General features: G+C 36.3%; 1 protein-coding gene across 1 annotated transcript; it reads right to left on the bottom strand.

Annotated features, from left to right (window-relative positions):
• Positions 1-1,555: 1,555 nt before the first annotated feature.
• LOC122000784 (proline-rich receptor-like protein kinase PERK1) lies at positions 1,556-7,940 on the bottom strand. Its single transcript, XM_042555239.1, has 8 exons — positions 7,216-7,940; positions 6,089-6,640; positions 5,675-5,761; positions 5,501-5,571; positions 4,925-5,001; positions 2,466-2,613; positions 2,211-2,375; positions 1,556-2,017 (listed from the first exon to the last, which is right to left on the bottom strand). Exons 1-8 carry the CDS (start codon positions 7,880-7,882, stop codon positions 1,706-1,708), a joined length of 2,079 nt encoding a protein of 692 aa, XP_042411173.1. The 5' UTR covers positions 7,883-7,940; the 3' UTR covers positions 1,556-1,705.
• Positions 7,941-16,560: the final 8,620 nt, after the last annotated feature.

Raw genomic sequence — 16,560 nt, 5'->3', positions numbered from 1 at the left:
CGGTGTCGGCTAAGCGAAAGAAATCAATTAAGTAAATTTCACCTCAATTAAAAGATGTTTTTTTTATGGAGCATCGGCGAAGCGACAACGTTAGCCAAGTGAAGACAAAGATCATGCAACAAATGACAGTGACGATGGTAGCAATCGGTGTCCAGTGATAGCGACTTGGGCTATAATGGCAACGACATGTCGCGAAAGATTTTGTGGGTAAAATTAGAGTTAGAAAAAAGAATATAAAAGAAATTATAGGAAGAAAAAAAATGAAAAGAGGAAAATAAAAGTTCGAGATTATAGGAGGAAGAAGAACAACGGATAAAGAAAAAAATTGACTTGAGAAAAGAGGAAAATGAGTTAGGTTGAAAGGGTTTTAATTGAATTTTTTTACTAAAAAGACGAGAAAGTTTCAAATTTATGACTATACATTTTTTTTAAAAAAATTTTCTCATCATTTTAATATTTTCTTTGAATTCCAGGGGGTGCGGCCGCACCCCCTGAGCCTTATATAGTTACGCCCCTACTTATGTGTTAATCACTGTTCCAAAAGCTAGTAGTCGTTCATGATTTACCTCCTCCGTGTTGGCCCTGTGATGGGTTAGCCGGGGCGCTGGGTGCAAGCGTATTCACCTTTTGCCACCATGTTTTCTCTCCCATCACGTCCCTTCGGGATGGTCTAGTAGTTAGTGCATGAGGTGTTGCCACCATATTTTCTTTCTCGTCACACTCTCTTTCCTCATTTTTTTCTCGTCGCACTTTCTTTCTACTCAATCTCTCCCATAACACACACTCTCTTTTCTCATTTTTTCTCATCACACTTTCTCTCTTTTCATTCTCTTCAATTGCACTTCCTCTCTCATCATATTTTCTCTCTCATCCTATCTCATCATGCTCTCCCATCGCACTCTTTTTCCTCATTTTCTATCATCACATTTTCCTTTTCTTTATTATTTCCCATCACATTTTTTTTTTCATCACACTTTCTTTATCATATTTTTTTTCTAACATTCAATTTTATCTTACATTTAATTTTTTTCTCTTATTTTTCTTAAAAAATAAAAAAAATAATTTATTCTAATAAAAAATATTCAACTAACTAAATATTATTTTTAAAAATTATATTCATATACACATTTATATCCATTTCATACTTAGATTCATATTCCTATTCTAATTCTTAGAAGAAAAAAATACTAAACGTCACCTTAGTTCTTTATTTTATTTCCACTCGAATTAAATGAAAATGAATGAAAACTAACAACGAATCATTTCTCTTTTCAATTTAATCCAAATAAAGACAATATATGAAATAAAATGAAGATTCTTTTCTTTTCTACACATTCAAAATTGCCTTTTATTTATTTCACTTCAAATAAACATGGTATTAAAGATTGAAATGTATTTGTAGAATTAAAGAACAAACTCGCAAGAAAATCATTTAAATCTTAATAGCCACAAATCATTTGATAAAATCCTAATCTCCCACTGTTTAAACCAGAAGTAAATCAACTGTCGAAGAAATATATTTCATTTCAGTATTTAATCAATAAAAACGTAGACATCACAAAAGAATCAGTAAGCTATTCATCATTATTGGAATCAACGAAACAAACACCTATGAAAATATTGTTCCTGTTTTGTATCAGATGAATTTGGTTTTCCTAGCCGTGGAACAAGGCTGGGCTTTACAATTGAATAGATTAGGCGCTTCTCACAAATTGCTGCCAAAACCATAGTCATACTTGTCTTTCTTATTTCTCAATTCTATCTCTTGAGTTTGTTGACCTTCACTGCTTGAAGCCGATGGAACCTGTCCATATTCACCAGTTGGTGCACTGTACTCGCTGCTAGCAAATTCTTCAGTTGTGACTGCCATTCTTCTGAACTTCTTCATATCCTCATTGTACTGATTGGAATCGTAATCAGAGCTGCTGTCATGGGAACTGTAAAACCTGCTGTGACCAGGTTTGACACCATTGTTTAAGTCATCGAGAGATGCATCACCTTCTAAAGCACGGACAATCTGTAGGTTACACTTTGTTAAGTTAGTGAAAGGTTGGTAATATTGCGATGACTGAGAGAGATCACAAGAATCAAAAAATGGACTAAGAAGAAAATGTGAACACCAATGCGAGGCACAAATTCAAGATGGTATACAATTATAAACTTTGAAAAAACTATAAACAAAACCACCAAGGAAAGGAAAGAGACCGAACCTGACTCATTCTTGGCCGTCGACGTGCTGAATGGCGCACGCATGCAGCAGCACAGGCAATCACGCAGGCCATCTCATTAGGGTTATAGTCCATTCCCAACCTAGGATCAACAAGAGCACCGTCGTATTTGCCATCTTCAAGAGCTCGAGTAAGCAATGGCCTTGCCTGAAGTTACAAGAAAAAACTGAAAAAGTTGGGCGGAAGTAAAGAAATGATTAGAACCAGATAAGACTGTTATGCAATCACTAAACTGACCCAGTCAACCAGGCTATCATCCGTGTAAGTTTGGGATGTATCAACAGGGCGCCGTCCAGTGATTAGCTCTAGAAGCATTACACCAAATGAGAACACATCTGATTTATCTGTCAGCTTGCCTGAAGATGCGTATTCAGGTGCCAGATAACTACAAGAAAACAGTGTCTACAGGTCAATTCAATGGTAGCAAAATCTATGACATCGAAACTTGACAAATCATTTAGGCCAAAAAAGATTCCTGCCAGCTATAGATACAAGTAGGAACAAACCAAATGAACAAATGATGCTCAATTTCAGAATGTAAATAAAGGAATCCTTTCAAACATATGATGCAAGGATACAAACACTACAATACAAATGAATAATAGGGGGAAACATACAGACATAATTCTAATATGCATCTCTAAAAATGATATTATTATTATTGAAAAATTAATAATCTACTTAAAATATACCATCGGAGTGAATTATTTATTCTCCATAGTGAAAAACACACCTCTCATTTAATTAACATCATATGCAGCAGAGGGCAAAGTCAACGATGGAAGCAGCAGCAACCTAAATCTCACTCTCAAATCCTGCCTCAGCAAAGGCATCAGAATTATGTAAGCCGTGTCAGCCGAGAGGCGATTACTCTCCCTTGGCAAGGCCATTGAGAAGAATCCTCAGCCAAGATGCAGTTACCCAAGTGATTGAATGAGAATAAAGGAGAGGATGTTAGAAGAGAATCGAGTGGTTGGCAGCGCCAATGCTGAGATCTTGGGATTTTGATGTTAGGCAGACAAGAAAGAAAGGCTATCCTGCAATCCATTATCGGATAGTCTCAAATATAGAGAAAAAGCCACTGCTGCTGCTCGCCCACCATTTATCAAGTTAACATTGTCAATGTCGCAGAGAATGCTGCTCGTCTCAGCGACTGGCAACAGGCAAGACACGAGGACAGTCAATGACTTTCTGTACATCTGTCATGGGTTCGGATTTCTGCCCATTTCACTACCAAAACTTCCTTCGACATCATGAGATCCTTGGGTAACAGTATGTGTCAAGTGGAGTCATCCTATTCATACTGTTTGCAGGTTACTTGCCTCTTAAGGATTCTAATATCATGACCTCTAGAAGAAAGTGAGTATTACAGTGAAGATAAAATTTCTGCACCACATTGTATTCTTATCTTTGTTAGAAAATTTTTAGTTATTTATTTCACCTGCAGGTTTCATCATCCACTGAATTCACATGCACCTTGGCTTTCCTTTTGTGCCACAGGTATAACCAAAAGCATCAGACTAGCACCTTTTGGAAGTGCCTACAATTAAAGTTTGAAAATGTTCTATACCGAAGAATATGACAACAGTGATAAACTAATTCTTTACAGGACTATTATTTTATAAACAATTTGGTATATGCTTGTTATTTGTTTTATTTCCTGAATTCTAGAATCAAGTGAAATTAATAGTATTTACTGATCAATGGAAATATAAGTTGGAAACCGGAGACATCTTTTTGAGACTTGGTGGGTTCCACATTAACCTATTAGCACAAGACTTAAGCCATCAAGGTTAATTGCAGAGTCTGCTTCATGGTCAACTTTTTAAAATAGCTGCTCGACTCATGTTAATATTTGTGGATTGGTGTATATAATATAAACCATGTAACTCTTTTATGAATTATTGTATTTACCTGATGCACTTTAGTATTCGCACTCTTTAAGAGAAATAGAAGTGTTTTAATACAATTTAGTGATAAATTATCACTAAAAATAATTATCTATTTTTAAAAATAAATTTGTCAATAGAAATATTATTTTGTCAAAGATCTATAATTGTCACTATGAATATATTTAGAGACATTGTTAATTGTCCCTCAAAAGTTCTTGACTTTTAGATATATTTATAATTGTCTCTAAAAATGAGGAAAATGATCAATTCAAATTCTTTGGCTTGTTAGAGACATTTATAGTTGTCTCTCTAGATAGTTTTTGTGGCAAATTAATAGATGTCTCTAAAAAAGTTAATAACTTTTAGACACAATTATAATTGTGTCAACAAATATATTTAGAGGCAAATTATTGTCTCTTAAAAAAATTATTGACCTTTAGAGGCAATTGTAATTGTCTCTATAAAGCTTCTTAGAGACAATAAAAAATTTGCCTTTGAAGACACTATTTTTTAGGGGCAAATTAAAAATATATATATATCCCTATAGAGACAAATTCATGAGACTTAAAGTTAAACTAAAATATCTCCGTAAATCTCACTTTTGTTGTAATGAAAATCGACAAGGATCCTGATAATTTACATAAATCCAGGGAAAGATATGGATGAGAAGAAATGATATGCAAAGGAAAACACAAGACATAGCTATCCTAGATAAGAAGAAATGATATGCAAAGGAAAACACAAGACATGGCTAACCTAGATAAGAAGTGATATGCAAAGTGTAATGACAAGAATGAAGCTTACCCAAAGGTCCCCATGACTCTTGTGGAAACATGGGTATTATTATCAGAAGCAAACTTAGCAAGCCCAAAATCCGCAACCTGCAAAACAGAAGATATAGATGAAATTAATAAACATAATGGTTAATCGACTAAAATAAGTTACCAGGAAACATAATACAGAAAAAACTGTTGGCTACTCGGGAGGTTTCAGCTAAAAGAATGATCCGCATCTAAAGATATACAAGGAAAGAACAGCCAGATATTTTTCACCACTTCTTTTTTTAAGGAAAAATAAATTCAGTAAGGCCATTCAAGCATCAAATAAAAACTATACAAACACCAAGGTAACTTTTCAAAATCCTATTGCAAAACAATCTAGAGCTTATTCAATTGGGAAAAAAATATATATCATCCTTCAGTTAATTTGCAGATTTTCATATGATATATAATGACAATTCTTAGAGATCCAAGTTTGGAATGCAAAGAGATCAAATGACAAATATCAATGCAGAAGTAACATCCCTTTTTTAGATTAATAAACAGACATTATATTCTATCTGAAAATTATTTTATTATGTGATGTAGTAGATTTGTTTACCTTTGCCACAAACTTGTAATCGAGAAGAATATTGGATGCCTTAATATCACGGTGAATAATCTTCGGGTGGCCTGCAAACCAGAGTACTCATTATAAGAACCAACTATAAATGAGGAAATCAAGTCTATAGTGATGGTGAACATTGGAAAATAGCAAAAATGCAAAATAACTCACAGTCTTCATGAAGATATGCCAATCCCTTGGCAGAACCCAAAGCAATTTTTAATCGTGTGGACCATTCCATGGTTGGTCTGCCTCTCCCTGAAAAAGAATTATTATCATAAACTATCCATGCAAATATCTTAAACTGTTACAGAATACCAAAAAGATCTACAATGTATATCAAGCTCTGGATATAGACCAACTACTACAAGTAATTAAGAAGGAACAATTTCAGTTACTCTTTTTTCTAAATTTTTCTAATATCAGTTCATTATATAGCTTGAATATATTGCTGGAACCCAATGTGTGCTCCGAATCAATGCATACACAATTACACAAATGATGGCTAGACAAATAGAAGTAAGGGGAGTAAGAATGCTCAAAATTTTGAGCAGGTAATGAAGCAAGAGTAGCATAATGCCTTACCGTGCAAGTGGAACTCCAATGTATTATTAGGAACATATTCATAGACAAGCAGCCTCTTGCCTCCTGCAATGCAGTATCCAACTAATGAAACAAGATGCTTGTGATGCACACGGCTGATGATCTCAATCTCTGCCTGGAACTCACGTTCACCCTGGCCACTTCCTATTTTCAATTGTTTTACTGCAACTTCTTTGCCGTCTGGAAGAACTCCTCTATGTACGAAACCAAAACCACCTTGTCCCAGGAGATTTGCATCTGAAAAACCATTTGTCGCTATAGACAATTCTTCATAAGTAAAAGTGCTTTTGGAGAATCCAAGCGCAACTCCTGGAGATGGTGGAGGTAGTGGGCTCTCAGAAGCAGAAAGATTAGACACAGAGCCTCCACTGCTATTTATCATAGGCGGTGGAGGCGGGGGTGGAGGTGGCAAATGGCTTGGAGAGTGAGGTGGACGGGAAGCATATGGAGGAGGAGGTAGTGGTCCAGGAGGAAGCTTTACAACATGATCTGCTGGAGGCGCATTCTGTTGCCAATATTCACCATAGATGTCACCTGAAAACATCCCCCAAAGTCATTTTGGTACCAATTCACTGAAAGAACATTATGTCCAAACCAAAGTCTAAAATAGAAGAGCTAAGAGGGCAGCCACAACATTTTTCTTTCAAAACAAAAACTGGCAAAATAGTTGCTGGTGACTGGTGAACGTTTTTGAAATGCAAATATTGGTTATGTAACCATACAAAAAGTGAATTGCAGATGCTATATAAGAAAGCGTCCAAATTGCAATCTGGTGCGAGTTGCAGTCCTAACAGATTCTACCGACATGAAGTAGAACGCACGATTTGTCTTCACAAAACATCAACTTTTTGATATAGATCATTATACACACAAACTCGCACCACCATACTCCTATCTCCTTGTCAAAAAAGCTCCCTACTCAAAGATAAGAAACTTATGCTTGTTGGTTACTTGGTGCGGTACATTTCCATGAAAATCAACGGATAAAGGAAAAATAGAGAGAAAAATATAAATCCATGGGCGTAACCGCACGGATATAAGTCGTCAATCTATTCGGAGGGGAGCAAACAATTTTACCCAGAAAATCAATAAAAGGAGATATTTTTAACCTTTCCCTGCCATCGGAGGCGGCGGTGGAGCTCCATAGTAATGGGCCGTCGACGGCGGCGCCCTGCGCTTCTTTCTCCAACAAAAAACGCATACGAAGCTGAGCAGCAAGACGATCACAACCCCACCAACCGCGACACCGATGACAACCGAGGTCGAGATCGAGCTAGAGCCTGTCCGAGTCGACGAAGGCGAAGAGGGAGGCGGTGGAGACGGCACTTTAGGCTGCGGTGGAGAATGCGAAGAGGGTGGAGATGGGGGCGGCGGCGAAGCGGATGGGTTGGTCGGCGGGGGAGGCGGCGAGGTCGAGGGAGGAGTCGGGGAAGGGAGGGAGGGGGAGGGCGGGGTGGCGGGTGGAGGAGGGGAGGCAGGAAGTGGGACGGCGGCAGGCGGGGAAGCTGGAGTGGTTGGAGGAGGGGCGGCGGGTGTGGCTGGAGGCGGAGCAGCGGGAGTGGCTGGAGGCGGAGCGACGGGAGTGGCTGGAGGCGGAGCGGCGGGAGTGGCTGGAGGCGGAGCGGCGGGGGTGGATGGAGGCGGTGCGGTAGGAGTGGAAGGAGGCGGAGCGGCGGGAGTGGCTGGAGGCGGAGAGGCAGCGGTGGCCGGGGGCGGCGCTGCGGGAGTGGCCGGAGGCGGAGCGGCAGGGGTGGAGTTGGGCGAGGGGGAGGACATGGCGTCTGGGCGGCGAGTAGAGAAGTGGAATTCCTTTTCTTACTTTGATTTTCTTCGAGAAGAGGATTATAAAAATAAAATAAAAATAAAAAAATAAAAAAGACTTCGGCTGGAGCCCTAGGCAACCTTTTTCGCCCGTAAATGAAATTTACCTGAGACTCAATTTTTTGAAAAAAAAAAAATGGAAAAAGATATTTTTTAAAAAAAAAATCATTTCAGCCTAATTACGACCTACTTTTGTTTTCTTTCTATTTTTCACTTAAATGATTAAAAAATATTGAATTTCCACATCAGTACGGGGGGTTGACAATTGCGATCTGTGATAATTCGTATTAAACCTTATTTATCATTGTGATAGTTGGCATAAAAATATAATTAAATGAGAGAAACTGTGGAATTAGTAATAATCACCAAAAAAAACTAGAATGAGAATGTGATCTGGAAGCCAACTTGCTTCGAATGCTAAAATAGATGATAATTTAAATTATATCGACATTTATGACAAAATAATTATATAAAAAATAAGATCGACTTTCCATAAAACTCCTCGGTGACTTTTTAAGAATTTCCTAATCGGTAGGGCGTTGCTAGAAATGTTCACAGTTTTATACAGCTTATTTTGATGTGAGAACAGCTAGACACGCCGCGAGACCAGGCCAAATGGAGACTAACTTCCTGTTCATATGATTAATTAACAAATCTGTGTTTACTAATTTAATAAATTGGCAGCTTAAGCAATTTTTTAATGTTATATATATATATTCAATTTCTAAAACTCGTTTACGTAAAGAAACGCGTAATTTAAATATTGTCCAAATTATGTGTCGAGTTTGAAAGGTGGAATTTTGGTTGGCAAAATATATTTATTATTGATGAGTTTGGTAAGTCAAGTGGAGATGTTTGATGCGGTCTAAGTCCAACCGGCCGAACTGATAATCGACGTATATTTTTAATATATTAAAGGTTGTGGTAATTTTATTATCAGAGCGATTAAAGTATTTTTCTGAAATTTTAAATAGAGTAATAAAAGATTCTTAAGAAGCACTATGAATATCTTCTGTGAAGTTTTATTTTTTTCATAATTCTTCCAATAGGAAATTGTGATTTTCCTTGTCAAACGCTTGTAATAATTTATAGGAGATGGAATCAGTCAACCACCTTAATAATTGTGAAGCATTAGGTAAATTGGATGAGTTTGAATACTAGTGGTGTAGTGCAGGAAGGCATATTTGAGGTGGGTCCTCCTCTTCTCCTCTTTTATTTATTTATTTATTGAATAAAAAAAAGGTAGAAGAAGGGGGAAGTACACCAATGGGATATAGAAGAAAGGTTGCCCTTGTGGCCCTCAGTTTTTTGGAATCTAAAGAGTTGATACAAAACGACAGGATTTGATGAATCAAACACAACAGTGACGCCGCCGGGCTACGTGCAGCAATTAAATTTTCTAAGCTATTAATAAGACATTTAAGATTTGAATTTTACGGCGTGTAGAAATTTTTCTGCCGTATGATGAATTTTTTTTTAAAAAATGATCGTTTGGATGAATCTGAGTTTTTCAATTTCCTTTGATAGTGAGAAATTTTAGTAGGATTGAGTTATTCATCTTCAGCTTGATACCTGAATTAAAAAAAAAAAACACTTGCTCCCAAGATTATGGTGCCACAATTCTATTCTCAACTAACTAGCACTACAAGGTATTTTCTTTTAGTCAGATGACATACTTAAAACGTTAGATGCTAGGTGACGAGATACTCATGTGCTTTTAAGTTTATTCTAATGGTCGATAGAAAATTTTCGTACGATTAAATCAGCCATCTTGATTCGAAGAGCACGAACTTGAATTATAAAAAAAACAAATGACACTTGGGCTGCCATGTCAGAAGCCCGACAAAAGGCATGGTGATTGAGTTATGCACCCAAAATTTGATTCTCCTAGAGGGTAACATTATGCCCATAGTGCTCGAACAATTGAGATAGATGTGCTACCCAGTTAGGAGTCATCTGTGTTTTTAAATTTATCTGATAAATAAATCAGGAGAGGCTGTCCTTCCCAGGATTAATTGAACTCAAGGCCAGAATCTACCGGGCTAAAAAATTATTATTTTTAAAATTTTCAAAAATCATTATTATTAGTTTTTAATAAGAAAAATGATATGTGATGTAATGATAAGTGTTCACATGTCACGGATCAGTTGACACGATATCGATCAAAGTTAAAACGTTCAATGTAGGAGCTTTGACACAGTGTCAGTCAAAGTCAAGATGGTTAACGCAGGGGCTTGGAAAAGCCTAAGCCAAGATGATTGTTTGTTTATCCCGGTCGACAAAGGCATAAGCCGAGCGGATCACCCGGACTCCGTCGGCAAAGATGTAGGTAGAGCGGTTCAATGCACCCCTTCCTTGGTTTTGGTTTTATTTTACAGGATTGAAGTCTTCGTCCCGCCAATAGTCATCTCATTCTCAACTTTTCAGTTTTCTTCATTCGGACATGATCAATATGTATAGAGTAAAATCTCAATAAAAAATTCAAGAATAGATATATAAAATGATGGAATTCACAAAAAATAAAAATATAATTATATGGATCAATCTATGTATCTATACTTAAACTTTTACCTAACAGTTTTTACTCCACGCATCATTACTCTTTTAATAATACGTGTTACTTATTACGCTAATTATTATTATTGGTTTTTAATTTCATGTGAATATTATGAGCATTTGCGCCGTGATTCGGGGAATCGCTCGGACAAAAACTGCCATGCGTGCCCTTTTCAATCCCTTTAATTTAAAGCGACTTGTTCTCCTCCATCTATCCACCAATCGCTGCGTTGATCACGTAAATTTTCACAAGGAATTACAAATTTCCTTTGCAATTTGCTTCGATGAAGGCATAATTAGTGTGTAAATTAATAGTTAGATTAGACTGTGGAAAACACATCCTCCTTCCGCTCTTTTTTATTTCCTAGTTCTTTTCCTCTCTTTTTTTTATCGTAGAATTAATTTAATTTAATTTTTAAATGTTTTTCTTTTCTTCATTTCAGCTCCCTACTTTTTTCTCTTGTTTTTTCTTCTTGTTTTGATTACAAACGCTTAGGTAAAATAAAGGTGTAAAATGGAAAACAATAAATCTAGGGATAAAATTAATTGAGCAAAGCATCATAAGGAAAACAAATTGAAGTTAAACCCCTTATTTCTGCATAACAGCACCTTTAATTCCTTCATTACCATCCATGATTAAATTAAACCTCTTATCGAGCTATGCAAAATGCCAGTATTAGAGGCTACGTACAATTCTTTTAAAGGCGCCATAGGCCAAAGGCCCAGAATAATATTAAATTGGATCATCGTATAGGCCGATTTGATTGGGAATTAGATTTAATTTGTTGGATCTAAATGGTGAAAATATAAATAAATCATTACTTTTCTTATCGAGGAAATTGATTTTTAAAAATTTGCATAGGTTTTTAATTAGTAGAATTTTGACAAACCTCGTTTAGAAAAGGGAAGTTTTATAAACAGAAACAAAATAAACTTTACAGCTTTACAAAATATCTAAATCACGGATCGTAAAAGCGACTCCTTTTTTTTTTCCAAGTTGAATCAAATTCTTTCTATTAAAAAAATTCAATCCGTTCATTTTGATATTAAACTAGTTCCTATATATTTATTTAATTCTCCTTATTATAAAAATATTATCAAACAATAATTTAATGTAATATATTGAGAACAGTAATTTTTTTAAATTATGAATGAACCTAAATAAAATCAATTTAGGTTAATTCAACCAAAATCGGTTGATGGACTTAAAGAGCTTGGAATGAAGTGAAACTAGATCATATGTATTCTTCTAGTTTTTATAATTATATTTATGCTCTCAAATATCAATTTAACTCAATATACTTAGAAGTGGTTTTTTAAATACTAATATATTTAAAAAATTAATTCGTATTCAAAAAATCACTACTCTCAATATATTGGATTAAATTGATATTTGATAGTATTTTTACAATCAGAAGAACTAAACAAATACATAGAAACTAGTTTCATGGCATTTTGAGGTCTTTAGATCCATCGGTCGATTTCTGTCAAAATTGGATGATGAACCTACAAATCTCGAAATAACATGAAACTAATTTCTATGTGTTCGTATAGTTCTTCTGATTGTAAAAATAATATCAACTATCAATTTGATCTAATATATTGGCAACAATAATTTTTTGAGCATGGATTAGTTTTCGGACATATTGGTGTTTAAAAAAGCATTGCTCTTAATATATTGAATCAAATTGATATTTAATAATATTTTTTTTACAATTAGAAGTACTAGACGAACATATAGGAACTAATTTCATGTCATTCCGAAATCTCTAGATCAATCAGCCAGTTTTGATCGAAACTGACTGATGGATTTTTCTAAAATACAAAAAGAAATTAATTTTATTAGAAAAAAATCAATCTACTGATTTTTTTTCAAATTGATTTGAGGACGAAAGTGAAAAAGTTGTATATATATATATATAGAGAGAGAATGATACCTTGTATAATTTATCCTGAGCGATGGATAGCGACATCCAACCAATTTTTTTATTTTGGATGTGATTGTTGGCGTAGTAGGGCCGGTAAAAGGAGGGTGAATTGGCTAAAAAAAATAATCCCTTCTCATTCTTTTGATTTGTAGCACGGTGATAATAATAAATTAATTGAACAACTAAATAAAAGAAAATAAGAGGACACTTTTATTTACTTGGTTACAACTTAGGCGGTTGTTAATCCAAGGCGTTGAAAAAAGCTCTACTAGAATTCTCCTTTATTGCAGACGTAGAAACCTCTTATAAAAATTGATAGCTTAAAAGAAAAACTAAGAAAGTGTACAATATTTGTTGTTCAAGTTCTTGAATATTTCCTAACTCTAGAGACCTTTTTATAGCTCTTGGAAAATCTTATCAGTGGGTGGAAGACACCTTCAAAAGAGTTCAAGGCGCCTTCAAGTGGATAAAGTTTTATCCACAACTGAACGACAACAAACAGATACTTTAGGTTGGTACTATTCATCGAAGGCACCTTTAAACTTTTGAAGGTGCCTTCGTACTGTTTATGGAAGGCGCCTTCGACACTGTTTATCCAAAAATGATTAACTTCCCTTGTTAACCATTTTTGCTCCACTCGCTTGGGTGATGCTCCGGCCATCCGGAATTGAGCTCACTCAAACCTAATTGCAACCTTTTCCTCGAGCAGCCTTCCTCCCCTATTTCTCGTCCCTTGGATGACTGCGCAGTCCTTCTCGTCCACCGATGTACTCTTCCGCAGCATCTCATCCTTTGGATGCACAAGCCCGTTAACTTCCTTCTCATGTCATCCTTCTCACTAGTTGCATCTTCCGCTTGACTTCTTGTGTTCTCAAACTCCTGCACATTTAGACACAATGATCAAATACAACATGACCTAACTGAACTTGATTGACCACGTCAAAACTACCCCGAGGTACTAACAGTGATTAACCGGGTTAAGTTAGGTCCTGTTGTATTTGATCCATGTATCTAAGTAAGCATGAATTTAGGAACATAAAAAGTCTAGCGGGAGACACAACTAGCGAAAAGGATGACACGGAAAGCAAGTTGGCGGGCTCGGTGCATCCGAGAAACGAGATGTTGCGGAAGAGTGCACTGGCAGACGAGAAGAATGCACATGGCTCTTCCAAAGGATGAGAAGCCGAAGCGGAAGACTGCTCGAGGAGAGAAGGTCAGAGTTGGATTCAAGTCAGCTCAACTCTGGATAGCCGAAGAATCACCCAAGTGACTGGAGCGGAAGATCGGACAAGTCAACACTATGTTGACTTGTCTGGGTGCTTGATAGGATCCGGGCGCTTGGACTCCCCTGGCGCAGTAGGGGCGCCTTGGTGAGTCGTTGCTGCAGATGACGTTGTATGTCCACGTCAGTAATACTCCAAGCGCTCAGGTCAGGTCTAGGCGCTCGAGCGAGGATAAAGTTTTATCCTAAGACCGTTGCATAGTCGTTGAGAGTAGTGCACTGCTGGGGCGCCCGAATCGGGTCCAGGTGCCCGGAGATACCATGTCAACAAAACGGCTAGTTCGACTAGTCTATAAATAAAGCTCTAGTCCTCTTCATTTATAACAACACTCTAATATGAACTTCTGAATTATATTTTCTACTTTCCTAGTCTTTTCTGTACTTAATTCCTGTAAGAGACTATTCCGCCAGAAGGAGATTTTCAGTAGAGCTTTCAAAGTCTTAGACTAGCAATCTTCTGATTACAAATCAAGTAAATCACTCTTCTCTAATTACTATTTTTTTATGTTTATTTTGATTAACGAATATTTGTTTGTCTTTACTAAAATCAAAAAACAAAAGAAAGTGTTGACTCAATTCACCATCCTCTTACCAACCACACGGGACCAACACAATGCTGGTTACCAGCACTAGCTAGTACTACGTTAAGTGCTAGTCTTTACGATAATTTAAAACCAGCACCAGTCAGCACCAATACTGGTTTCAAACCAGCACCAGCCAACATAACGTTGGTACTGGTCTTTAAAACTAGCACCAATACTGATTTGAAACAACACCAATCGACACCACATTGGTGCTGGTCTTTAAAGATTAGCACCACACCAGCACTACGTTACTTTGAAAACAACACCAGCCAACACAACACTGGTGTTGGTCTCATTGGTGTTGGTCTTTTTAAGATCAGTCGACACAAAAATGTAGGATCGATGAGCACGTGAGGGGGATTAATCATGTGTATTAAAATAAAACTCATTCTTTTATCGGTTTTATGAACAAAGTGCACATCAGAATTTAAAAAAAATAGAATGCGGATAGTTACTTGGTTCAAAACCTTCGACGACTCCTACTTTAAGACTCAATTTCCTTGGACCTATCGATAGATAATCCACTAAAATCTTCTATCGATAAACTATGAAGTTATGATTATTTTTCATAATCATAACTATGGGGGGGGGGGGATTAATCTCAATTCTGTGAAGTTTTATTTTTTTTTCATAATTTTTCCAATATGAAATTATGATTTTCCTTGTCAAACGCTTGTGATAATTTATAGGAGATGGAATCAGTCAACCACCTTAATAATTGTGAAGCATTAGGTAAATTGGATGAGTTTGAATACTAGTGGTGTAGTGCAGTAAGCATATTTGAGGTGGGTCCTCCTCTTCTCTCTTTCTTTTATTTATTTATTTATTTATTGAATAAAATAAGGATAGAAGAAGGGGAAGTACTACACCAATGGGATACAGACGAAAGGTTGCCCTTGTGGCCCTCAGTTTTTGGGAATCTAAAGAGTTGATACAAAACGACAGGATTTGATGAATCAAACACAAAAGTGACGCCGCCGGGCTACGTGCAGCAATTAAATTTTCTAAGCTATTAATAAGACATTTAGGATTTGAATTTTATGGCGTGCAGAAATTTTTCTGTCGTATGATGAAAAATTTAAAAAAATTGTTCGTTTGGATGAATATGAGTTTTTTCAATTTACTTTGATAGTGAGAAATTTTTGAGAAATTTTAATAGGATTGAGTTATTCGTCTTCAGCTTGATACATGAATTAAAAAAAAAAATTACTTGCTCTCCGAATTATGGTGTCACAATTCTATTCTCAACTACACAGCACTATAAAGTATTTTCTTCTAGTCAGATGACAAATTTAAAATGTTAGATGCTAGGTGACGAGATACTCGTGTACTTTTAAGTTTATTCTAATGATCAATTGAAAATTTTCGTACGACTAAATCGGTCATCTTGGTTCGAAGAGCACGAACTTGAATTATAAAAAAAAACAAATGAGACTGGGCTGCCATGTCAGAAGCCCGATAAAAGGCATGGTGATTTAGTTATGCACCCAGAATTTGATTCTCCTAGAGGGGAACATTATGCCCATAGTGCTCGAACAATTGAGATAGATGTGCTATCGAGTTAGGAGTCGTCTGTGTTTCTAAATTTATCTGATAAATAAATCAGGAGAGGTTGTCCTCCTCCCGGATTAATTGAACTCAAGGCCACCAGAACCTACTGGATTAAAAAAAATTAACATTTTTAAAATTTTCAAAAATTATTATTATTAGTTTTTAATAAGAAAAATGATATGTGATGGGTGATAAGGGTCCGCGGGTTAGTTGATATGATAAAATTAATGTGGTCAACGCAGGGGCTTTGACACGGTATTGGTCAAAATCAAGACGGTCAACGTAAGGGCTTACGGAAAAACCTCAGCCAAGATGACTGTCTGTTTATCCTGATCGGCAAAGACATAGGTCGAACGGATCAACCGGTCCCGGTCGACAAAGATATAGACAGAGTGAATCACCCAATTGGTTAGACAAAAAGACAGCATGAGCCGGTCGGACGAATTAACAGACCAATAGTCGGATTGTTTCAGTTGGCAGGAAAGCGAGCCACTCGAACCGCCCGTCCAGTGTAATGAATGACATTAGACAGGAGGAAAGAGAACACTCCATCTATCATTAAATATGAAGAAATCAAGATAAAGAAGAACATTCTATCTATCATTCATGCACGAAAGTTAAGATAAAGAAATCTTTCTCTAATAATTAATATCATTAGGGCAGATGAACGATCACTAAAAAAGATATCAAAGGATAGTATGAGGAAAGGTAAGATTGATCTATTTCTCAAAT

This window comes from Zingiber officinale, chromosome 7A (assembly GCF_018446385.1).
Source record: "Zingiber officinale cultivar Zhangliang chromosome 7A, Zo_v1.1, whole genome shotgun sequence".
Classification (NCBI taxonomy): Eukaryota; Viridiplantae; Streptophyta; class Magnoliopsida; order Zingiberales; family Zingiberaceae; genus Zingiber; species Zingiber officinale.
Note: the sequence above shows the minus strand (reverse complement) of the source record. Positions and strands in the feature narration are given on the sequence as shown.